The sequence below is a fragment of the Neophocaena asiaeorientalis genome, unplaced genomic scaffold (genome assembly GCF_003031525.2).
Source record: "Neophocaena asiaeorientalis asiaeorientalis breed wild unplaced genomic scaffold, Neophocaena_asiaeorientalis_V1.1 scaffold133, whole genome shotgun sequence".
NCBI classification, from domain to species: Eukaryota; Metazoa; Chordata; class Mammalia; order Artiodactyla; family Phocoenidae; genus Neophocaena; species Neophocaena asiaeorientalis.
Window position 1 is genome coordinate 5527989 of NW_020174429.1, and position 26166 is coordinate 5554154.

General features: G+C 37.1%; 1 protein-coding gene across 1 annotated transcript in view; it reads left to right on the forward strand.

The window, feature by feature from the left end:
- Positions 1 to 26166, forward strand: part of DCC (DCC netrin 1 receptor) — a 782001-nt gene that overhangs the window by 698224 nt on the left and 57611 nt on the right. The window contains exons 26-28 of the mRNA XM_024756807.1: positions 4838 to 5064; positions 9694 to 9810; positions 23974 to 24129. Coding sequence (XP_024612575.1) covers positions 4838 to 5064; positions 9694 to 9810; positions 23974 to 24129 — 500 coding nt within the window. The remainder of the gene's footprint in view (positions 1 to 4837; positions 5065 to 9693; positions 9811 to 23973; positions 24130 to 26166) is intronic.

Below are 26166 nucleotides of genomic sequence, written 5' to 3' on the forward strand. Positions count from 1 at the left end.
ACTCATTCACTTAAAACAGTGCTTCTCAAAGTTTCTGTACATCAGATTCCTCTCCAGGGCTGTTAAAACACAGATTGCTGGGCCTCGTGACCCCCTTCCCCAGTTTCTGATGGGGTGGGGCCTGAGAACGCGCATTTCTAACAGGTTCCCAGGTAATGCCGATGCTGCCAGTCCAGGGACCACACTTTAGGGAACATTGCATGGGGTTCACCTACATACAAATTTTGAAGATTCCAAATGGTGAGATAGAGGAACTGCGGACCAAAATGGACAGCAGTGATTCTGTCAAGGAACCAGCAGATGGACAAAAGGTTGGGGTAACAGCTATTCCTATAGGTTTTAGGACAAATTTCACACAATTTAGTTATGAGCAAATGTCAGTGTTATTACAGCCCTGCTATATGGACCACTGGGCTACTACCAGCAGGGGAAGGAGGCCTCTCCAAGGCCAAAGCTTTCTCTCTTGATAAGAGACATTATACAAAGCAGAAGTGGTTAGATGGTCTTTCATAGAATATATACAGAAAGGAAATAAAGTCTGCTAGAGATCTTTAGATTCTTTTTTTTTTTATTTGTATTGGGGTATAGTTGATTTACAATGTTGTGTTAGTATCTGCTGTACAGCAAGGTGAATCAGTTCTACATATATCCAGTCTGTTTTAGATTCTCTTCCCATATAGGTCACTACAGAGTATTGAATTGAGTGTTTGCAAAGTAGAAATAGTGTCACAGATGTAAAAAACAAACTTATGGTTACAAAGGGGGGGGGGATAAATTGGGATTGACATGTACACACTACTATATATAAAACAGACAACTAATAAGGACCTACTGTACAGCACAGGGAACTCTACTCAATACTCTGTAATGACCTATATGGGAAAAGAATCTAAAAAAATGGGGATATTTAGATTCTTGATGACTGTCAGCTAGGTAGATAAGCAGCTTCTCAGAAGCGGTCTTGATCTGATTAAAATCCATCAGAAAAATGCCTATGAATTTCATCAGGAATACTAATTTCTTTCCAGATGGAAGTTGTAAATCATAACATACTAAAAAGGTTCTGCCTCAATCAGGTTTAGAACTTTTTTTTTAATAGAATACACCTGGGGATGCTTGTTACTGAGGTCATGGGAACTGGTGAATGAATGAATGAATAAGGCATGAATGTAAGCAAGGGAAACCAGAATTCATCATTTCCTTCTAGTTTCACAAATTATTTGACCACAAGCTATTTAAATATTGAGTTCTCATGGACGTTCTGACGATCTTGTCCTGGATTTGGGAACTGCTGTGTCTCTGTATGCAGTCATATAGGCACCAGGGTTTAAGTTATTTAGCATCTTGGTCTGTTAGAAAGAAAGAGAATGGGGTGAAATCTCCAAGTTTGAAGATGACATTAAGTTCTTCTAAGTGACCAGAGATGGATTACATAAAGAGCTACAGACTCATTTCCTGTGGGCAGGTGAAGTGTAAGGAAACGAATTCAGGGAATAAATGGTTAGCAAGAGAGTTATTACCTTAAACACGAGAAAATGATCTAGGGGTTAATGATCTAGGGGTTATTACCATTGTCCAGAGTCAGCGTGAGCCTGCTGCCAGGAATTCAGCGAAGGGCAGGTACTTGTTGAGAAAATAGTAGAGCAGAAACCCCGGCATTATTTCTCCACTAAACTACTCAACAGACATGAAGTCTGAGGTTCTTTGTTTCTCTCCTCATCCGTGTGCTTCAGGAAAGACAAGAAAAAAGAATGTTAAGAAAAATTCAACAAATCACACTACTGAACATTTATTCATTGCCTAATATGTACAAAGCATCTTATCCAGTAATGGGGACACCAAAGCCATTCTCAGTGGCCTTGCACAGGTGACAGTCTCCACTGAGAGTAGTTTATTTGAACCGTTTAGCTAACATGAAAGCAGTTATCCTCAGAAACCATTCATTGCAAGTGAGGAAAGTGAGAAAGAGGTACTTCTCTGGGCTTCTACCAAAGGTTAAATTTTAACCGTCTAAATTCTGCCTTATGAAGACACATTACTGTTTTAAAAGAAGCAGAAGCTGCACGTGGAGATTTTAAAAATTATAAAACTGTAGAGCAGAGGTTGAAAACCGTTTCTGAAGAGGGCCCAATAGTAAATATTTTCGGCTTTGCGGGCCAGGTGGTCCTTGTTGCAACTCCTCAACAATGCGATGTGAAAACGAATGAGCTTGGCAAGATTCCAGTAAAACTTTCTTTACAGAAATTGGCATTGGAGGCCCCAGCCCCATGGAGCTGCCTGAGCAGAGCGGCTGTATGCAGTGCTGTGTGGGTAGAACCTGGTGTTGACGGGAACCATTTTCATCATCTTGCTGGTGACTGTAGTCCTTACGGCATTTTTTTTTTTTTTTGGAGCAAATGGATCACTATTTCTCACAAGCACTTTACATTAACTTGGATTCTTTCTAAATTTTTATCCAAAACAGTGTAACAAAATAGTAGGTAAGAGTTCATACCAAAAGACCCCTTCCATCCCACCTTTTACAAACTGCAATCCCTTATGGCATTTAGTGTCTAACAAGCCCATTCGGCACCAGTGACAGCAGAGCAAGCAAGTCCTCCACAAGCATTTGGGAACAGAATAAGTTCTGTTACGCATGGGTTAGTGGAGAAGTTGGAATCAGAACTTTAGTGCTTGGAAATCATCTTTGGTCTGGACAGTTGGTAAATGCTGAATGATTTAGAAAAAACATCTAGCCATTATCTTATCCTAACCCTGTAATGCAAGTATTTGGCCACGGAGTCTGCTTCTCAGTGTTTCTTTTTATATTTGTATTTGTGGCTATACTTGTTGAAAGTAAGACCCGAAGCTCCAAGGTTCAGTGTAAAGATGGAGTGCTCATGAGAAAGAAAGCATTACTTGGTGAGTGGTGTAAAAACCACACTGGAAAGGACTAATCTTTAATGGTTCAAAATATTACGACGAGGCAGACCTAACATGTAGACATTCGCTACTTTGTAATTGATCACAATGGGTTAAGAATCACAAATGTTTTTAATTATCCCAAGTCGGCCTAGATACTTCATTTGCAAAGCAGCATCAGCTGTGGGGGACGTAGGCCGCCATTCCTCGCGCTGCTCAGAGCTCTGTGCTCAGATGCCCGCACCGAAGTCGGGGTCACACCAGGTAGGCTTTTGGCCGTGGGCACCCTCGGGCTGGGAGGCTCTGGGGGTGACTGGAAGTGTTAGCAGTTGGCCTGGCTGAAAAAGAATTCGTCCGGCTCAAACACGTTGATCTCCTTGTCCTGCGCTTAAGTCTTCCCAGCCCGTGGCCTGGACGTCAGGGCAGCTTTTCCCATCTGGAATCTTTTCAGCCCTGGGTGGGGAGGGTGCAATAGAATTGCATGTTCACCATACAAGGCCGAGTGGCGGGTGGGTGTGTCATGTAATTTCAGCTTTGAAAATGCTGCTTTTCCTTTGCACTGTTAGTGAACTGGATTTTCCCCCCATGGAAAGGATACTTTTGTGCTTACTTTTTGTGTTTATTTTATTTTAAAGGTGCTAGGCTTAACTTTGTTATTAAATTAAAATGCTTGTCTCGTTTGTGCTCCATTCAAGCAAAGCACTGATATATATATGTGTATATATATATTTTTTTGCGGTACGCGGGCCTCTCACTGCTGTGGCCTCTCCCGTTGCGGAGCACAGGCTCCGGATGCGCAGGCCCAGCAGCCATGGCTCACGGGCCTAGCCGCTCCGCGGCATGTGGGATCTTCCCAGACCGGGGCACGAACCCGTGTCCCCTGCATCGGCAGGCGGACTCTCAACCACTGCGTCACCAGGGAAACCTCTGTATACATTTTTTTTTTTGACAACCCACACTTAATGTGAAATAACTGACGTGGGATACTGTAACTGTTTGACCTAAGGATTTTGCTTGTAACCCTAGCATTGCGGCACTGAAACGTTCACTGTTCTGTGCTTTTGAGCAAAATATCAATTAAAACAAAAGTAAAATCTTAAAAAATAAAACAACAACAACCAAAAAAACACACACAAATAAGCAGTGGAGGATTTGGCCTTCAGGCCATAGTTAACTGACCCCTGCTGTGGAGAACGGCCACTCAGCATGCAGGGAACATTGGAACCTCACTAGCCCCAAGAGGATACCACTGCTGAAAAATAACTTAACAATTGCTAGATTCTTATTGAGGAAAATAAGAGACATTTGAAGCACACTTCCAACATGACTTCTCTTTTCAAAGGATGGGTCTTACTGTGTCTGAATCCAGACACTTCGAATCCAAGACGAAAGTATTTTATTCTCCTAAGAATGCACTCATGCAGCTTTTTGTCTTCAAACAGCCAGCTTCCCAATTGCCCATGAAATTGGATAGCTGAGCTGTAGACTCTCTTCTAAGCCCCAATCTTGGCGGTTGGCACAAATTCTGGCCTTTTTATTTCTATTTGCCCTTTTGAAGCAACTCTGTCATTTATCTCCTAAACAGATGTTGCAGTCGGGTACCTTACGCCTAGCTCCAAAGATTGGCATATGGCTCCATCTAACCCATTGTCACCTTGTGCTCAAATCTGCAGCGGGAGAAGCTGGAGTAAGGTGCTCTCTGGCAGGCAGCCGGGGCCCTGGGGATCCAGCACCATATCTCCTGTAACGTGGTAAAGCTCCAGGGGAGACAAGGAAAGGCAGCCAAGACAAGTCTGCCAATTCCTGGATTTCACAAGTTTTCTCCTGGGAGCGCTTTTGTTTCCTTCCCTGCTTCTAACTTGAATTGACTGAGAAAAAAGGAGGAAGGGCCATTGAATACAGGCACTCACATTTGCCTTCTAATTTTGTTCCGTAGGAAACGGGCCACCCACAGTGTTGGCAAAAGGAAGGGCAGCCAGAAAGACCTCCGGCCCCCTGATCTTTGGATCCATCATGAAGAAATGGAGATGAAAAACATTGAGAAGCCATCAGGCACTGACCCTGCAGGAAGGGACTCTCCCATCCAGAGTTGCCAAGACCTCACGCCAGTCAGTCACAGCCAGTCAGAGACCCAACTGGGGAGCAAAAGCACGTCTCATTCAGGTAACTTTCATCTCTCTGGCATCAGGAAAAACATCCCACTCTGAACCCCACAAAGGAGCTCTTGACTCCCTCTCTTGTGGATATACCCTTTCCACTAATTTGCACATCATTTACCAACAGTTAAAATAATCTGATGTAAATTTGGTTGATTAACTAGGTTTACTTTCTATTCCATCATCGTGTTGACTGCCTTTTATAACTGTAATGCTTCTTGAAACTTCTCTAAGAAGTAAGAGGTGATGCCGTTGGGACATACTGAAATGTGAAGGCTAAATGAACTGATTGCTTCTTGTTACAGCTTGAAGAAAAGTTTTGTCAAGGCAAAATTTGAAGCTATTTTAGTTCTCTGTGTCTGTGAAAAGTTGATTTTAAATTTGCTGTCAATTCCTTGCTTTAAAAAAATCACTTCAGGGACACCTGAAGTCTGAAGACATCAACTATTCTGTTACTTTGCCCTGATTACGGTGGAGATGAACTGTCATCCCCATGCAATCACATTATATGATCACTAGCCTAGTCTAATGGAGTCTCTGAAGGCTCTGTTGGTGTACAAAGTGATCTGATGAAAAAAAGCCTGCTGTTTAACGATTTGGTGCAGAACAATCCATGTCTAGGAATAACTGAGAAATCCAGAAAGTGGGTGTAAGATATTTCAGTTGATGTGGGTCCTTATAGTTTCAAAATGCTTATGGGGAGTTGAATAATCAACCCAATACTCTCATCAAAAAATCTCTTGGTCTACTCATGATGTGTGTTTATAGAATGGGTAGCTGTTTTAAACCAAATTAAATATTTTAATTGTTTGAATGTGTAACTGGTTGATTAGACTTTCTTGCAGAGTTGTTTAAACAAGGACTTTACCAGTTTTCGATCGTGAGTTGCGTATTCCTTTTCTAGACCTTAAATAATATCTCAAGCAGTGTCCCTAACTTTTGTCACTTTCAATTATTAAACTATAATCCAGTTCCATTAAAAATTATAATATGAGATTTAAATTAAAGATTCTTTTCCCCTTATGGCCAGTCATGCTTCTGGTTCTGAGCACTGGGTGTCACGATTTGTTTTTTTCAAATCCTCCAGCACCTTGGAGGAAAATGGAGTGGTAGGGTGGGACAGCAGGAGGGAGGAGCATATTCTGTTTCAGAAACACCTTTACCCATTCTTCCTACCTATCTGCTCTTTCTGGTTTTGTGTGGGGACGGAGAGGGAAGGTAAAGAAAAGATGCGAGTAGAAAGGCAAGGTGGAAGGGAAGAAAGCACAGTTTGAAGTTCTTCACTCACTTTCTGGGCACATGGGCTGTCCTCATGTGGCATCCAAATTCTCAGTGTCTTAAGAAATACAAGTATGAAGTCTTCATGAGACCCTGTGGGATGCCTCCTCTGGCCAATTCCATAACCTGAGATATCAAGTCAGGGCTTAACCCTCTCCCACCAGGAGCAGCTCTACCTGTCAGCCTCACTGGTCCTCCTGTGGATCATCTGCACTTACGTGAATTCCAACAAGAGGACTCAAGCCTGGTCAACTTTCCAACTACCCACTTGACCCAGAGGAAGCTCCTGTAGCTTGGACAGGTCAAATGATGAGAGAGCTTGTAATCCACACTGTTCCTCTCTCAGCCTTGCTTTCTTCAATTACCTCTTCCTCTGTTTAAATAGACACAGTGTAGACCAGCAAGCCTGAATAAGCTTCTACCCAGAGAATGAATGAAAGCTTCTTTTGCAGGAACCTCAACAGTCTATAGGTGTTCATTCTTGTAGTTTTGTTCCATACTGGACATCAGGAGGCGAGAAGCACCTCTGCCTCTCACTGGAGGAAATAAAATTGTCTCTCAGCCCTCAGAAGTTTTCGCTAATGATTTCTAGGATTCCTCCTTATTGATTTTTCCCCTTATCATTTATATGCTCAGATGACATTTGGGGTCAGCGAGACAAGTTTTGTTGTCTCTTACTAAGTCTTGAGAAAAGTTTAACTCCAGATAATGGCTGTTTTCTTCAGAATGAGAGGATACTTGTGCCTATTTGTCTTTAATTTGAGGACATACTTGCCAACTCTATAATAACAGGGAAAGTAGCACTCGAAATCCTGTTTGTTAAACTTGACAGTACATGAAGTATTCTCTGTGCTATTGTGGTTAAAAGGACAAAACTCTGATTGGAAGAATTAATATTGTTAAAATGGCCATACTACCCAACACAATCTACAGATTTAATGCAATCCCTGTCAAAATATCCATGACATCTTTCACAGAACTAGAACAAATAATGCTAAAATTTATATGGAACCACAAAAGACCCTGAATTGTCAAAACAATCTTAAGAAAAAGGAACAAAGCTGAAGGTATCAGGCTCCCTGACTTCAGACTATACTACAAAGCTACAGCAATCAAAACAGCATGGTACTGGCACAAAAACAGACACATAGGTCAATAGACCAGAATAAAGAGCCCAGAAATAAACCCACACACCTATGGTCAATTAATCTATGACAAAAGAGGCAAGAATATACAATGGAGAAGGGACAGTCTCTTCAATAAATGGTCCTGGGAAAACTTTACAGCTACATGTAAAATAATGAAATTACATGTCCTCACACCATGTACAAGAATAAATGCAAAATGGATTAAAGACCTAAATGTAAGACCTGAAACCATAAAACTCCTGGAAGAGAACGTAGGCAGAGCACTCTTTTACATAGATGGTAGCAGTATTTTTTTGGACCTGTCTCCTAAGACAAAAGAAATAAAAGCAAAAATCAACAAATGGGACCTAAATAAATTTAAGAGCTTTTTCAGAGAAAAAAAAAATGAACAAACAAATTGACAAAATGAAATGACAACCTACCAAATGAAAGAATATATTTGCAAATAATATTACCAAACAAGGGGTTAATATCGAAAATATATAAACAGCTCATACAGTTCAATATCAAAAAGACAAACAAACAAACAAGCAACCCAATCAAAAAATGGACAGAAGACCTGAATAGACATTTTTCCAAAGAAGACATACAGGTAGCCAATAGGCACACAAAAAGATGCTCAGCATTGCTAATTACTAGAGAAATGCAAATCAAAACCACAATGAGATGTCACCTCACACTTTTCAGAATGGCTGTCATCAAAAATTTACAGATAACAAATGTTGACAAGAATGTGAAGAAAAGGGAACTCTTGTACACTGTAGGTGGGAATGTAAGTTGATGCAGCCACTGTGGAAAACAGCATGGAGGTTCCTCAGAAAACTAAAAATAGAACTGCCATGTGATCCAGCAGTTCTACTCCTGGCTATTTATTCAGAAAAAACCAAAACTGATTTGTAAAGATACATGCACCCAATGTTCATAGCAGCACTATTTACAATAGCCAAGGTATGGAAGCAACCCACATGTCCATCAACAGATGAATGGATACAGATGTGGTATACATATACAATGGAATGTTATTCAGTCATAAAAAAGAATGGAATTCTGCCATTTGCAGCAATGTGGATGGACCTAGAGAATATTATGCTTAGTGAAATGAGTCAGACAGAGAAAGACAAATAGTGTATGATATCACTCATTTGTGGAATCAAAAAAATAAAACAAATGAATGTATATAGCAAAACAGAAACAGACTCACAGATATAGAAAACAAACTAGTGGTTATCAGTGGGAAGAGGGAAGGGCGGAGGGGCAAAATAGGGGAATGGGATTAAGAGATACAAACTACTATGTATAGAATAGGTAAGCAACAAGGATAAATTGTATAGCACAGTGTACTATAGCCATTATTTTGAATAACTTTTAATGTAGTATAATCTATAAAAATACTGAATTACTATGCTGTACACCTGACACTAATATAATATTGTAAATCAACTATACTTCACTTAAGGAAAAAAAAGACCAAACTTCATGTTAATGAATCATATACTTTTTAGTGATATATAGTGTTCAGAATTTCACTTTTATTTTTCAACAGATTTTTATTAAATTTTTAAATATGCATGTATCGCTCTTTCTTATTTTTTATGACTCTTTAATATGACATTTTATAGAATTATAATAAATTTGTATAGAGACACCTAGCTGTACTTTTGAAGAATGTAGTTTATTTCCTGTGTTTTTATAATAAGATTTAATGTCTTTGGGGCTTAAGTACAAGTTGCAAAGATTGTGGTAAATTCATACAATTGAATATTATGGAGCTGTTAAAGATTATATTACTGAAAAAACAAAAATTATATTACTGGGACCTTCCCTGGTGGCGCAGTGGTTGAGAGTCTGCCTGCCGATGCAGGGGACACATATTGACAGAGAAAGGTTTTTATGTTATTTTATAAAGAAGGCTACAAAACAGTATGTATAGTATAATGTCGTTTTTGAAATAAATATATTAATATATACTCTTGCTTTCACATATACATACATATGCAAAAATTATAAATAAAACAATAATGGTTCTTTCTGAGTAATGAGGTTATGGTAAATTTTATTAATGTTTTTACAATGAGAACATATTGATTGGGTAACAAGAAAAACTAGATATTATTATTTAAAACATCAATGAAATGAAAAAGGCATTGGCGTTCCTGGCTAGAAATGAAGTGTTGCATCATTAACACTCAAGAGTATTGTTGTTCTTTTAGGTCAAGACACAGAAGAAGCAGGGAGCTCCATGTCTACCCTGGAGAGGTCACTGGCTGCACGCCGAGCCACCCGGGCCAAGCTCATGATTCCTATGGATGCCCAGTCCAACAATCCTGGTGAGTAACGATTGGTACCACAATGGAGCAGTCAGGTGCTTTCTGTTTGTATCTTTTCTCTATCAATTATCAAAACCTAATTAAGTTTTCCCTGAACTTTCTGGGCAAATGGACATGATGAAGAAGTAGTAAAATTATATCACTTATATTTGGAAGTTAGAACTTTCCCTCTGTTATTGTTGTATTTGTTGTATGCAATCAAATGATCTGCCTATTGGCAATCACTTGATACATATTTAAGAAAGTATAAGAAATATGAATTGATACAAAAAGAGTTGAAATTTTTGTCATTATTCATCTTATTCTAATGACCACCTTCATGGATTTTCAGACTTAAATAACCTAGTACCCTTGAAACAAATATTGAGATAATCACTTACTACCTCCTTCTTGTTAAAGTTTTCTGTCATACTCCCACATTCACTGAAGATATTAGTATCTGGGAATCACTTCCTTTCCAATTACCTCTATGATCAATCTTGGTAATTACAATATCCATGCAGATAATCCATGTGATAGTAGTTCCTTTATATTCCCTGCAATATTAGCTCTCTCCCACCTCGGTCCATCAATTCCATGTCACACACTGAACCAATAATTGCACCCGCTGCAGAATGTCAGTTTCTATCACCCCTTTCTCTAGCACCGTATTACTTTCTGCCACTTATTTTATTGCCCCCTGGCCAACAATTTTTCAATCCCACTTGGACCTCCAATCCATTAACTCTGCAACCTTCTCATTGTCCCTCATCTTCCTCATGTTTTTACTTCCATCCAAACTCAACTCCCATCCATCATCAGTTATTACCTCCAGTTCCTTGCAAACACCCTCATCTCCCTTGGTTCTTCTTCCCTATCATACTCACCTAAAAAAACTCAACCCTGATTAAGTCAGCTCCTCTACCAACATTGACCGTGTACCCTAACAGCTGAATTTATCTGGAGAAAAACACATAACCTATTCACTGGGTATTTATGACCACAAATCCAAGGTGAGCTGTCATCTATTTGGAAATGCCACTCACTTCTCTTAATCATTCATTGTCTCACTTTAAAAGATGAATGTCTTATATCTATTCTTACTTTTCTGACTCCCGATACCTCTCTTATTTCCCCACTCCCAGCTAATAAGCATGCTTCTTATATCACCAAGAAAAGAGAAGGATTCAAAATGGCATCCTTATCTACCCATCAAACCGAGTTGATCTGTTTCTCCTCCTATGTAAGGCCAGCTCTTTCCCTTGAGGACATCCATTCGTCCCCACTTAGGGACTCTTCTGTAATTATCCCTTCCTTTTTTTGCATCATCAGTTTTCCTTCCTACTGATAACTCCAATAAGCATATAAACATTATCTCATAACTCCTGTGTTAAAGCATCTTCCCTGGAACCACTTGCCCTTACATCTGAAGCCCATTCCTCCCCTTTCCTGAAAATTTCTTTTAGAAGTTGTCTATACTTACTTTTTCCTCTTTTAGTTTTCCTTATTAGTTTTAATGAATTTCCACAGTCCCTCTACTGAAACCATGGTTGCCAAGATTATCAATAATCTCCACATTTTCTTACCAAATGGTCAATTCTCCAATGCTCAGCGAAATGTGACGTAGCTTCTCACTATTTTTTCCTGGAATGCTTTCTTCACTTGGGTATAGTATTCTAAATGCTCCTGGTTTTCTCCCTATTCCCCTGGCTGCTCCTTTTAAGGACTCCTTAAGTCCTTTACTTATTCCTCCTTTTCTTCCCAGTCTCTAAAAGTCAGAGAGTACCCTAGGGCTCAGACTTCAAGCTGCTGTCTTCTATCTACACTAGCTTCTTAGATGTTGTCATCTAATACCAATGTGCCACTTAAATGCTCACAAATCCCAGATTTTATCCCTAGTTTACTCTCTTCCTGAAATCCACATCAATATCCATATAGAATATTGACTCACCTTCTCCAAATGGCTCTTTAATAGGCAAGCCATGTATGCTCTAAATGGAAATCTTGCCCTTCCATAATTCCCTCTCCCCAACTTCAAACTTGATCCTCCTATTATTTTTCCCATTCAATACATCCACTTTCTGTTCATCCATTTACTCTTGTTAAAAAACTCTAGTTTCATACTTCTTTATCCTGATTTCCTCACATCCCAAATTCAATCTTTCACCAAAATCCTATAGTTCTTGCTTTCAAAACCTGTCCCAAATCTGACCACTCCTTTCCATCTCCACTGTTCTGACCTTATCCAAGCCACTACCATCTCTTATAGATTATAGACTATAGCTGTAAACCTGTAACTGTTCTCTTTTCTTTAGCTCTTGACCCTCCAGTAAGTTATCTACACGGCAGCTTTTCAATATATGAGTTAGATCATGTTATTTCTCTTGACTTCCCATCACATGTAGAGCAAAATCCAGTGATTTTACCATGTGCTATAAAGCACCAAGTGATCCAGCCTCTGGCATATCCCTCACATTGCCTCCTGCTACTCTTCTCTATCATCTGTTTCAGCCACATAGCTCTCCTCTTTGTTCCTTGGACAAGAACACACATTCCAACTCAGGGACCTTTCAGTTACTGTCCTATTTGTCTGGAATCTCTTTTCGTAGATGTTTACTTGGCTTTTCCCTCATTTTATTCAGGTCTGTATTCAACTGCCACCACCATGAAAGAACATAGACCTTCCCTGACCATTGCCTAATATCATCCTTGGTCGCTCTCAACCCTTTTTATTTCTGCTTCAGTTTTCTTAATTAATGTATATCACTATCCTACTTGCTTTATTGTGTTTGTTTGTTTATTATTTGTTCTCTGTATTTTAGTGAGCTCTATGAGGGCAGGGATTTTGCCTGCTTTCATCACTTCACATCCTCAACACCCAGAACAAAGGTTGGCACATGGTAGGCACTCACTCGATACAATTTAGACAAATGAACGAACTAATGGTTGTTTCTTTCTACCTACTGTATGTCATGTTTCCTCTGTGTTTCAATATAGCTCTCAATTTTACTATAATAAATGTAAAACCTTACATGGAGTTTATAATAAATGCCAACTGTTCATCTCATGGGGTAGATAACTATTCTTATGCCTGTTTTACTAATAAGAGAACTGAGGCTTGGGAGTTTAAGTACCTAGCTTGCAGTCACACAGCAAGTAAGTGGCAGAGCCAGAATTTGGACTCAGAAGGACTGGCTTCAGAGTTCTGCTCTCTTAATCATTATGCTCCCAGCTGCAGTCCTCTGTGAAGCTATTGTCCTTTTTCTTTCATTCCTTTCACCACATAGAGAGACACTGTACACTTAGCTGCTTCTATTTTTTTTTTCCTTCCAGTCACTTTCCTCTTGTAACTAAGTTCTATCTGTGCCAATTTTCTGTAGCTTTCTTCTTAAAGATCATTGTGTTTCAGAATCCTTGTAGGCCTTTCTCTCCCATATATAACTTCCTTATCTAATAAGTTCCCACATCCCATTGATTTTTTTTTTTTTTCTTCCACAACATCTTTTGAATCCCTGGCTCTATTCCCATTCCCAAGAGTCCTATTTTTATTCTCCTCTTTATGGCCTCACACCTGAACTGTCAAAACAGTTTTAAAATTAATCTTCCTCTCTGTTGTGTCTTCTGGACTTCTTTGTATCCTGCTTGCCAAATTTCTTCCTAAAACAACTTAAATATGGTATTTCACTCCATAAATTTTCCCAATGGCTCCTCACTGCCTTGTAAGAAAAAATGACAAACCCCTCAGCATACCAGATTTAAGCCTACATTTCTAGTTTCCTATTGCTGTGTTAGACGCTTGCCAAGCCAGACTAATCACCAGTCCACAAACATGCATTGCCCTTTATTTGACTTTCCTTCTGGATACCTTTTTTCCTTTAGGAATGACTCGGTAGCTATCTCTAACAAAGTTCTATGCATATTTCAAAGACCAGAGAGATATTGATGCTTTCATAAATTCTTTCCTCTCTGATTATTCCATCCAGAAATGAGGGCTTCCTTTCTCACGTTTGAATGGCCTTTCTTTTTAACACTTGTGAGGCATTAATTCCACATGGTACTGCCTCATATGCTTAGGTATTCAAGTCCAAATTTTCTCTCCTCTAAGAAGTCGTGTATCATGTGATAGGGAGGGAATTTATCTAATTAATCTTCATAGACACACATTGTATAACTCAATACCTAGCACAAAATTGGTACTTGCTAAATATCTGTCAGGACTTCCCTGGTGGTCCACTGGCCAAGACTCCACACTCCCAATGCAGGGGGCCCGCGTTTGATCCAGGGAACTAGATCCTGAATGCTGCAGCTAAGACCTGGCACAGCCAAATACATAAATAAATAGTAAAAAAAAAAAAAAAAAAAAAGTTAAATAAATAAATATCTGTCAAATGAATGACTGGATGAATAAATAAATGTATTATAAGACTGCCTTGTGTATACAAATCAATTCTCACCGCAAAGTAAAGGAGCTGTTACAGTGGAAGATTACTGGACTGAATGTCAATATTATGACATAGTATCAGGGTGTTTCATGTTTGGTAATTGCAATCATTGTTGCTTTTGTTGTGGTCATCCATTTACAATGCTTGGTGTCAGTCTATTTATCTCTTGTAAAAATAAAATACAGTGTGTGTGTGTGAAAAACAAAAGAATGCCTTGTGTTTATAACACTCCAGTGTTTTAGGGCTCTTTTTTTTTAGCAGTAATAGATAGAATAAAATAAAATTTCTGGTATACTAAGGGCAGTTAAAGTTGTTTTCATTAGACAAGAAAGGAAATAATGTGATTAGAAAGAAAGAGGAATGAAATGAAATCTAACAAGCATTGAGAACTTCTAAATATTATTCACTTGCTGACTACCTTGCTAATTATCATTTCATTTAATCCTCACAATATTCTTACATGGTGAGATTATCCTGATTTTACAGATGGGAAACAGAGACTCAAGCAGTTTAAGAAACTTACTCCAGGACACAACTGGGCAGCCTATGAGCCTCTATGGTATACTGCTTTTCTAAAGATAAAGATGCCTTATATTATTTATATTCATTTTTTAACATCTTTATTTGAGTATAATTGCTTTACACTGGTGTGTTAGTTTCTACTTTATAACAAAGTGAACCAGTTATACGTATACATATATCCCCATATCTCCTCCCTCTTGCGTCTCCCTCCCTCCCACCCTCTCTATCCCACCCCTCTAGGTGGTCACAAAACACCGAGCTGATCTCCCTGTACTATGCAGCTGCTTCCCACTAGCTATATCTATAGCACCATGTTCTATGAAATGGTAATTACCAGATAAAATATAAACTGCCTGAAGTGTTTTTTAGTTCTTAAAACCCACAGGAAATGGTATTTAATTTCATTGAAGTACAAAGTCTGTTTATTTGTCTAAGAATATACTTCATGGTTGAAAACATTATGTGGTATCTGCTACTTCTCACCCCTGAGCACACTTCACGGCTAAGTAAGCTGATGCCCATGAGAAGCATACCAGCTGATAGCATAGGCAGGAAAAGACCCCGGATATTCTGATTTCCCCAGTCGAGTGTTGTTTCCTACAAAATGGTAGCAAAAAGTGAGTATTGTTACGATGGCCAAAGAATTATTTTAAATGTTTTTCTTACTAAAAATGAAATTAATTACAAGAAATCAGAAGCTTCAGGTATAACTCTCGTTAATTTCTTAAGGATAAGTAAGAGTTATATGCTGGGTTTCCAGGAATCAGACTGAATAGAGATTGGAAAACAGGAGATGTATTAGCAAGTGCCTCAGGAATAACACCTGTGAGGGTAAAGGATGCAGGGTGCTGGGATGGAGATATTGAACTGATGATGCAGTTTGATGGAGGCCTCAGCTGACCCTGTAGGTTGCTGTGGTGCTGGAATTGTCCTCTGTGTTGTCCCAAATGAGGTGGGAGGGGAGGGGCTGTTCTGTAGTCTTTGATGCAGGCGGCTCCTAGGAAGTAAGGTGTAACCTTGGGTGAGCAACTTCTCTGCTGAGAGCAATTCTGGAGAGATGTAGATTTTCTTACAGTTTCAGGATTTTATTACTCGATGGAACCTAACTATTTGTTTGGCCTTGGAAAGATTCCCTTTCCATTTTCAACCTGTGTTTTCTTCTTCTGTAAAATACAGGAGAGGTGAGGAATCAGAACTAGGAAATATGTAGACGGAAGCGGATACCCTGTAAGATCACATCAGTTGTACAGTTTTAATAATTTACTGTATGAGAGTTTTGCTGGGTAAAAGCCTCTTGAATTCCTTTTTTTTTTTTTTCAGTTTTTTCTTTCCTAGTAAATATTTGAGGGAAAACTGTAAAATTCGCCTTTAAAAAAAAGAAATCTCAAAAAGTTAAACTAGAGGCTATTAAAAAGACTGAGGCAAAGAAAAGCATACAGTTTTGCTTTGGGGATAGCTTGGATGCTGCTATGGCTACTGGTTTGGGGGCTTTCTAGAACATTCACTATGAGCGTCAACTCTTTTTTTTCCCGTTCCCACTATCTGCTTTAATCACTTGACTGCAGAACTCAAACTCAAACAAAGAAGCTATTGAAAAGTAAAATAAAGCCGCATGAGGAAAAAGCAAGATTTTAAAAACTGGAATTCTCTTAGCTTGAGGTGCTGTATTACCAGAGGTTCTCTTGTGCACAGATGGACACTGGGAGAGACTGGCCTATGAAAGGCCAGTTTCCTAATCTCTGAAATATTTGATTTCAAATCAGAATCTTTGTCTGACCGTTACATACGTGGTGTGAGAAGCCAGTGTCTTAAGACTGGTCCCAGCTCAATGGGCTTCTGGAACATTTATTCCTTCACCTTGTGGATTCCCGCATCTGACGAAGAATGCTTCCTTAAGAGTAATAAGTGCAAACAATTCTTTTAGTACCATAAACACAAGTGCATACAAATTTTCAGCTCTTCAGAACTGTGGGAGCAGTGGCAAGGTGCAGAAAGTTCAGAGCTCATTTAAATTTGCATTAGAAATGATATCATTACCTAGTATATGTTTCCAACCAATATTTGATAACTTTATTAAGATCAGTTTTTATTCTTTGAGTCTTGAACGTTATATTTCATTCCTTCTGTTACTGTGAATTTCTGCAGAAGGACTATTTTTTATGTATCCCTATAATTCCCACAGTGCTGTGTAAATGACTTTGTATAACAGTTGTTACTAAATATGGGTTGAAAGCACAGAGGCTGTTTCTTGATAGTTCTACAAGCAAATGATTTTTATGTAAAGTTTGTTGATTAGTAATTCCACTGGATTACACTGGATTACTGGATTAATTCCACTGGATATCCAAATCAGCAGGTCAGTAAGATTGTGCAGACACGGTCAAAACATGGCCTTTAAGTTCAAGATGGTACATATGAGGAATACAGAATTGTGTTTGTAGGGAGGATTTTACAAGGCAAAAAATAGCTTGGTTATCAGAGATATAGGAATAATCCAGAAGGGACCTGACAAAGAGTTGGTGGAAGAATTTTGAATGATGGAGTACAAAAGGTACTCTAGCTTTTAGAAAGGTTTCCTAGAGCAATATGAAAAATAAAAACTCCATTGCTTTTTTTTAAAGTATAGTTGATTTACAATAGTGTGTTAGTTTCAAGTGTATAGCAAAGTGATTCAGTTTTTTTATAGATTATTTTCCATTATAGGTTATTACAAGATATTGAATATGATTCTCTGTGTTATACAGTAAATCCTTGTTGCTTACATACTTTATGTATAGTAGTTTGTATCTGTTAATCCCACACTCCTAATCTGTCCCTCCCTCCCTCTCCCCTTCGGTAACTATAAGTTTGTCTTCCATGTCTATGAGTCTGTTTCTGTCCTGTATATAGATTCATTTGTATTATTTTGAGATTCCACATATAAGTGATATCTTGTAGTATTTGTGTTTTTCTGTCTGACTTACTTCACTATGTATAATGTTCTCTAGGTCAGCCATAAAAAAATGAAATATTGCCATTTGCAGCGACACGGATGGACTAGAAGATTCCTCACTTTTTCAGATTTATGTCACCCAATTCTTCCTTAATTCCTAACATCTTAGAGGTTTCTACAGCAAAATGCACTATCTTTTCTTCCAGGATCTTTCTCATCTGAGTCAAGTCTTTTGGGCGGTCTGGGGTAACTTGTAAAAGATTAAAGCAGATGGGCTCACAGTGTCCTGGGAAAGTCACTGGTCTGCAGAGAAGGAAGCTGTGTGATGCTTCAAGCTCATCTCAAAGGAGTCCTCTAGCCCCAGATCAGAGTCTCCTTTTCCTGCAGTCTCATCTGTCTGATGTCCTTGGTGTCAAAATGTACTCTCAGATGTTCACAACTATTTCACATTTCTGGACTTCAGAGCCATATCTCATTTGAGAAGTGAGTGAAGGCTGCAGGAGGCTGTAAGGGTCTTAAGGTTCCCTGCTCACATTTGCTCTTAGGACGTTTTCATAGCTGCCCTGTGGCAGTCACTAGTGCAGTCACCTCCACATCGTATCTCATCTTGTAAAGTGTGCGAAGACCACATGAAAAGTGGGCTGGCTGGATAGATTTAGATAAACTAAGAGCCTTCCCTTAGCTCCTAAATGACAGAACCAGGATTTGAACCAGGTTGATTTTATAATCATAATTCCAGTTATTTTCTTCCTCCGGAGAAAGAACTTTTCTTTCTAATCTCATAAATCTTACAGTGTCGTACTTCCCTCAGGTTCAAATTTGAGTTAAAAAAACACTATTTAGTTTCCTCTAACTTAATGTACTCCTCTTTCAAATGTAAGATGGTATTTTTTAATAGAACGAATTAGCATTTTAATAGAACTATAATGGCAATAATTGTCAGTATCTTTGGAAAAGTTTGGCTTATATTTTAAGTGGTCATATTTTTTAAACTTTTACTTATTTTTAAACAGTTTTATTGAGATATAACTATATATATATATATAACTGTACGTATTTAATTTATACAAATCTACTAAGTTTAGATATATGCATACACCCATGAAACCATCACCATAATCAAAGTCATAGACATATAAGAAGGTTGTTTTAACAGTACTTCCTATTGAATGGTATTCAGCTCAGTCTTGGGGCACATCTATAGGAACCCAGCAGATTAATATCAATAACCCATATTTCCACAGTGCTGACTCCTGACCCCTCACCCTGCTGCACTTCCATGTGGATAATCTCTTTAATCCTCAGAACCACACCATAAAGTTGGTACCATGATCATCTCCACTTTACAGATGAGAAAACCAAGAAACAGAGAGCATATATACCCTCTCAAGTGAATGTATAGTTATCCACTACTGCATAACAAATTACCCCCAAAATGTAACAACATAAAACAGCCATTTATTTTTTTTCAACAGCTTCTGAGGGTCAGGAATACAGGAGTGATTTAGCCAGGCAGTTCTGCCTCAAGACATGACTCCTCGCTTCCTCCAGAGTGAATTATCAGAGAGAGAGAGAGAGAGAGAGAGAGAGAGAGAGAGAAAGAGAAAGAGAAAGAGATAGAGAGAAATCTCATTTAACCTAATTTTGGAAGTGACATACCATCACTTCCGTTGCATTCTTTGGTCACCAGACCAACCCTGGTGAAATGTGGCAGGAAACACCAATAGGGATGTGAAGACATGAGGAGAGAATCAGTGGGAGGTACTTAGATACTGGCTGTGACATTTATTCACTACCAAGTGGCAGAACTGGATAGTGAACCCAGGCAGTTTGACCTCAGTTTGGGCTCTTTACCACTATGAGCAGATACTGACACACCATTGTAAAGCAATTATACTCTAATAAAGATGTTAAAAATTTTTTTTAAAAATAACTGCCGAACACATCATTGTGAATGTTCAGTATTTTCCTAAAGGTGGAGGTTGTGGATACTTGTGGCGGACATCCAGTGACAATTGCTTGTTAAAGGACACCTGAAAATGTGAAGGAAATTAGAATATTTATCAAGGGCTATGGACACTACATTTCCAAATAGTCCAGAGTATATATAGGCCATTGCCAATATAAAGAGATGCTAAAGAGAAGCCGAATGAGAAATCATTTGACTTAAACTCTTTGCACTTCAAAATATTATCTTTACTCTTCTGTTTGTCCACCTCTCCTCCTCAACAAATCTCTCAAATCTGTCAAGTATCATGGTGAGAAATCTCTACAGAGAGCTTTATTTCTTAAAATTGTAGCTTTAAAAATAAAATCTCTACTTTAGATTTCCTATCAGTCATGTTTAGTGCTAACATTTTTTAAAATGTTGTAAAAGTTTTTGAATATCAACATGCCCTGTTCAGGGCACTAACTAATTTGGTGAGGGAATTTCCACTTGAAAAATCTTCGTGTGTCAGTATGACATATAAATTCAATTGTCAGCAAGCTGTGTCAGAACAGATTTCTAGTCATAGTCGGCCACAAAGCAGAGATTTATTGAAAATACTTGATGATATCGCTCTCTGAGCTGTTTTACATAAACAGAGCAGTGCAGTGAATGCCTTGAATTGTAGTGTGAGGGTGTGTGTATGTGTGTGTGTTTCTGGCTCTCAAAACTGACATGTAGAGGGAAAATACCAAAATGCACTTCAATACACAGTGTTGGATCCAACTTATTTCCGAATGATTAGTTTCACAACAACAGTTTTATAAGTAAGGGTAGATGTCTGTGCCGTTTTAGAAATGAATCATGCATCAAAATACTTCAAAACCAAAGCTTTGGAATACTGACTATTCTATTTCATGTCAGGGTATAGAAGAATGAGAATTTCTGAGGTGCAGAGACATACAACCGATTTATTATTTTTTAAAGAACTTTTATTATTTGCAAACCTTTTGTACCCAGGTCAGTAGTCAAAATGCAAAACTCATGAAAAGTAAAATTTCTTTTCTTCAGTAATGAAAGACTTGGAGCTGGAATATAAATTTAGTCTCTTGGGTTCTCTCAGCTTTCTAACTTATACGGAATCTGTGGCTTGCCAAATTATTTTATGTTTCTCTATTCAAATTTATTCAGCTCGAAACAGGAGATATTTATGACATTTTTTTTCTAAATGTATTCTAAAAGATTGGTTAAATTCACATAACAGTATTGATTAGAAAGGTACGCAATTTGTCAAGTGGGTGCCTTCCGCATCTAAAGGAGACTATCATTGTCACATTTATTTATGAGTAAAAATTGTCAACACAGGAAAGGCTTTGCAATTTGGCAGTCAACCTTAATGACTATGCAGTGATCTCATTTTGATCAGTAAGATGTGTGAATTCATTAAATTAACTGCTTCAGAGACAGATTTTGAGTTATATGAATACGGACTTTACGTTATTATATGACTCTTATTTACAAATGTATTCAACTCTATTATTATTATCATTATTATTACTATAGTAACAGAGTAACTATACACATCAGGATACTAAATAATACATCAAACCATGTAAAAAATCTCCAATGGGTTAAAATGACAGATTTCTAAATATTACTTCTAGAAAATCTTTCTTATTAACTCACTTGAAAAATATGAAGTATCTCCAGCACCATACTTTGACAGACACAAAGACTATAAACTTATAACCTTTTCCTTTGGGGAATTTATAATTATTTTGGCTAGTATCTGATTTGAATTTCTGATTCTTTTTAAAAGTTTCCTTGTCATTTTATTTCTTTTCCCTTTTCTAAAGTCTGTTCATATGTTTGTATAGCCACAATTTACTCTTTATAAAATATTTTATAGATTATAAAGCGTCTTCATTTATGATGCTATATATCATTTAATAATCTCAGTTTTTCATTCGAGTCCTCCCAAAAATAATTTAGAAAAGCTTTGTATCACCACACACAGTTTTAACTTAACATTTACAATATTATAAGTTAAGTATCTGTGAAATATGTAATTTTTCTGGTATTCCACTCTTTCAAATAAAGCCAAAAGTATAAAAATACCATAGCAATATGATACCCACATCATCCATTTACAAAATACATGAGGAAGCTCCCTTTTACAGAGAAAAGTTGTATCACTCATTTTTTCCTTGAACTAGTACCTACAATTCACTTTCCCCACAGAATATACAGTTGTCATCTGTTTTTATGACTATCTTTGATCGATCATCTATCTTATTTCTTTGAAACATAATATTTTTATAAACTGAGATGTTAGATTTATATTATAAACTTACGTGACCACAAGCTTTTAACTGCTAATTATTTTTCTTCTCGGTGTATTAACATTACTTTCTGCACAATTGTATATAAAATAAGATTGTATTAGAATTCTATCACTTAATGACATGAAAGATGCTTCTTTTGTACAACTAGTGCATGTATTCATGGATGAACATTACTTACTGCATCAATTCTATTCCGATGTTTTCTCTTTTTGATCTAAACATTGAGAAACCTTGTTTGCATTAAGTATGAGCAAGTGCAATAACAATGAGATTTTTATAGCAATTATTCAAAGATTCAAACTCCTTCCAAATTACATGCCAGAATTATTCTGTGAACTCTCATACAAAGTTACTTTTAATAGTATTTCAGTAAACAACTAGATAATGTCTTCCTTCAATTTTTCTGGAAGTAAAAGTTTTAGAAACTACCTAAATTTCAAAGGTATTTATTACTCATTCAAGTTACTTACTTTCTAATTTTCTAGGAGATACAACAGTAGAAAGCTTTACTAAGACTTACAAAGTAATTATAAAATACATATGCAGATTTTTTTCACTTAGAGGTACTTTGTTTAATACAATATACTAAGACAGGATTGGAAACATTGAAATATCTTTACTAACATAATTTTTTGAAAAAATGTTTTATCCCATTAAATAATTAATACGTATTTTTATTCGATTCAGATAAAACAACCATTACTTAACCAACTGAAAAAAGAGTTAGTCTTCATTGTCAAACCAGTCAGTCAAAACTTTTTATCTGAAAAAAAGCCAACTTCCTTTTTCAATTAAACATGTTAATAGGCACTTTAAGAAGTGTTATAAATAAACTGAAAAATAAATTCTCGAATGCAGTTTTAAGAGCTAGTTTACTAGAAGCAGTCTTTTTATTTTAAAGTGTTATGTATTTAATGTAATTAATCTGCATTTTTAAGTTAAAATGTTTTTAAAATCTGTTTCTAACAATAGTGCAAGATAATCTGTATCTTGATGATGAAATTACTTTCGTAAGAGGGACGTGATTAAAAAAAAAAAAAAAGATTTTCCTTTGGTAAATGTGCACTGCTGTGCATGCTGAACTCCAGCAATTGACATTAGGGTATAATTAAATAAAAAATCAAGTATATAACAGAAATAGCTTCATTAATTTTATACACAGAAATATACTGTTGAAATTGATCATACCAGTAGCTAGCTTAATTTTTATTTTTAGTTAATGAGAGGTAGGGAATACTAAACATTTTATAACATGGAGATTGACTACACTTAGAGTAAATATTTCATAATAAGATATAATTGAACAGATATTTGAATAATGGAATGGAACAATGCTCACTAAACCTAGAAAATATTGTATAAGATATCATCTGTGGGTTTAAGTCAATATAACTTAAAACATGTTTGGTATTCACAGAAAACATTCAGTCGCATTTAAATTAATGTGTCACTAAGTTGTACTACTATTTTGGCTGTTTGAAAGTATTTTCTTTCTATTTAAATATAAATCGTTTGTGTGATTATTTAGACTATAACTTGCTATTCTCTCTCCAGACTATAGATCTCCAAAGCATTACATTCTTTCACGGAATTAATAGAAAATTCCCATTTTCTTAGCCCACTCTATATAATATATTCCATTTCTGAGTAACACAGAATTTCTAATGTCATCATTCTTGCCTAGGAGAAAGACTAAAACAAAAACTAAACTAAACTAAATAAAAGCCAGGAAGCCTTAAGATGGCTTTATGATGGCTGATGAATCATTTCCTTGTTTGAAACCATGAAAAGTTTTAAACCTCAGGGTAATGCTCCCTGGTAAGATTCTTAAAGAGTGAGTTATCTCTTCTGAGCTAAGAAAGGGACTTTCTGGAAAGAGAGGTAAGTAAAGGAACCTACATGGTACTGTGAAGACGTGCATGGATTTGAAGATGTGAAAATGTAGCCGTTTCCTTTTTGCTTGTTAGGTGCATACATAGAATTATACATACTAACGATAACATCTTTGTTTTGCAGCTGTCGTGAGTGCCATCCCTGTGCCAACCCTAGAAAGTGCCCAGTACCCAGGAATCCTTCCATCGCCCACGTGTGCTTACCCCCACCCACAGTTCACCCTCCGGCCTGTGCCGTTCCCTACACTGTCAGTGGACCGAGGTTTCGGAGCCGGAAAAAGTTAGTGTATTGCATTTTCCTTTCTTTTTACTAAGAACAAATGAATAATACCAAGGATGTCTTGTCAAGTGTGTGCCATTTTGGTGTTCTTATCCTTTGGAAAAATTGATATACTTATGACCTGTGTACTAGAATTTTCTTTTCCAGCATCGTCTGTTTTTTTGGACCCTATGTACACGCTTTTGGACTGATTTTCTAGGAGTCTTTCCACAGTCCATTGCACTGACAGTATGGGGAGTCATGGGGAAACAAAGATTAACTGCTTCAGTAAAACAGTGATGTGATGGGTGCTTGAAATTAATTTGTTCTGTTAACTGGGAAGTTAATAAGCAAGTGACTGTCCTCCAACATTCTTATTTAAGTGTCTGTTGGTTATAACTAAAGATGTCTCATTGATTTTCCTTATAACCGATAACTGTATGAAAGCTCTCTTTATTAAATCAGTTCAGCGATACATTTTCATCTTTAAGAAATAGTTGCTGGAAATGAAAAATTCCCAGAGTGGTATTTCATCTGTTTTTATGTATGTGTTTTTCCAGTTTTAATGAGATATAATTGACATTTAACATTGTATAAATTTAAGGTGTACAAAATGTTGATTTGATACACTTATGTATTGCAAAATGATTACCACCATAACCTTAGCCAACATCCCCATCATGTCACATAATAAGCATTTCTTTTTTGTAATAAAAATATTTAAGAGCTACTCTCTTAGCAACTTTCAAGTATATAATACAGTATCATTAACTATAAATCACTGTGCTGTACATTAGATCCCCAGAACTTATTCATCTCATAAGTGGAAGTTTGTACTCTGACCAATATCTCCCTTCTTCTCTCAACCCCCAGCCCCTGGTGAACATAATTCTAGTTTCTATTTCTACGAGTTTGGCTTTTTTAGATTCCACATATAAGTGATGTTATATAATGTATGTCTTTCTCTGTCTGACTTATCTCATTCAGCATGATGTCCTCAAGGTCTATCTATGTTGTTGCAAATGGCTGGATGTCCTTCTTTCTCATGGCTGAATAAGATAGATAGATAGATAGAGATGTAGATGTAGATATAGATATAAATATAGATAGATACATATCTCACATCTTCTTTACCCATTCATCCTGGACAAAAACTTAGCTTTTTCATTGTTTTGGCTATTGTGAATAATGCTGCAACAAGCACAGGAGTGCAGATATCTCTTTGATATCCTGATTGCCTTTGGCTACACCCAGAAGTGGGATGACTGGATCATATGATTGTTCAATTTTTAATTTCCTAAGGAACTTCCATACTGTTTTCTATAGTGGCTGCACTCATTTATATTCCTACTAACAGTGCAAAAGTGTTTCTCTTTCTGCACATCCTTGCCAAGACTTGTTATCTCTTGTTTTTTTTATTTTAGCCATTCTAATAGATGTGAGGTGGTATCTCATTGTGGTTTTGATTTGCATTTCCCTAATGATCAGTGATGTTGAGCACCTTTTCATCTATCTGTTGGTCTTTTATATTCCCTCTTCGGAATAAAAACCATTCAGTTCCTCTGCCCATTTTTTAATCACATTGTCTTTTTGCTATTGAGTTGTATGTGTTCTTTATATATTTTGTATATTAACCACTTATCAGATGTTTGATTTGTAAGAATTTTCTCCCCTTACCTTTTCATTTTCTTTCTTTGTAGAAGCTGTTTAATTTGATGTAGTTCCACTTGCTTATTTTTGCTCTTGTTAGCTTTGCTTTTCGTGTCCAATCAAAAAAATCATTGCCAAGACCAATGTCTAAGTTTTCTTTCAGGAGTTTTACAGTTCCAGGTCTTATGTTCAAGCCTTTAATCCATTTTGAGTTTATTTTTGCGGATGGTACCAGATAGGGGTTCAGTTTTATTCTTTCACATGTGACTATCCAGTTTTCCCACCACCATTTATTGAAGAGACTCTTCTTTCCCCATGATACATTATTGGATTCCTTGTTAAATATTAGTTGATTTTTATATGTGGAGATTTATTTGGGCTCTCAATTCTGTTCCATTGGTCTGTGTC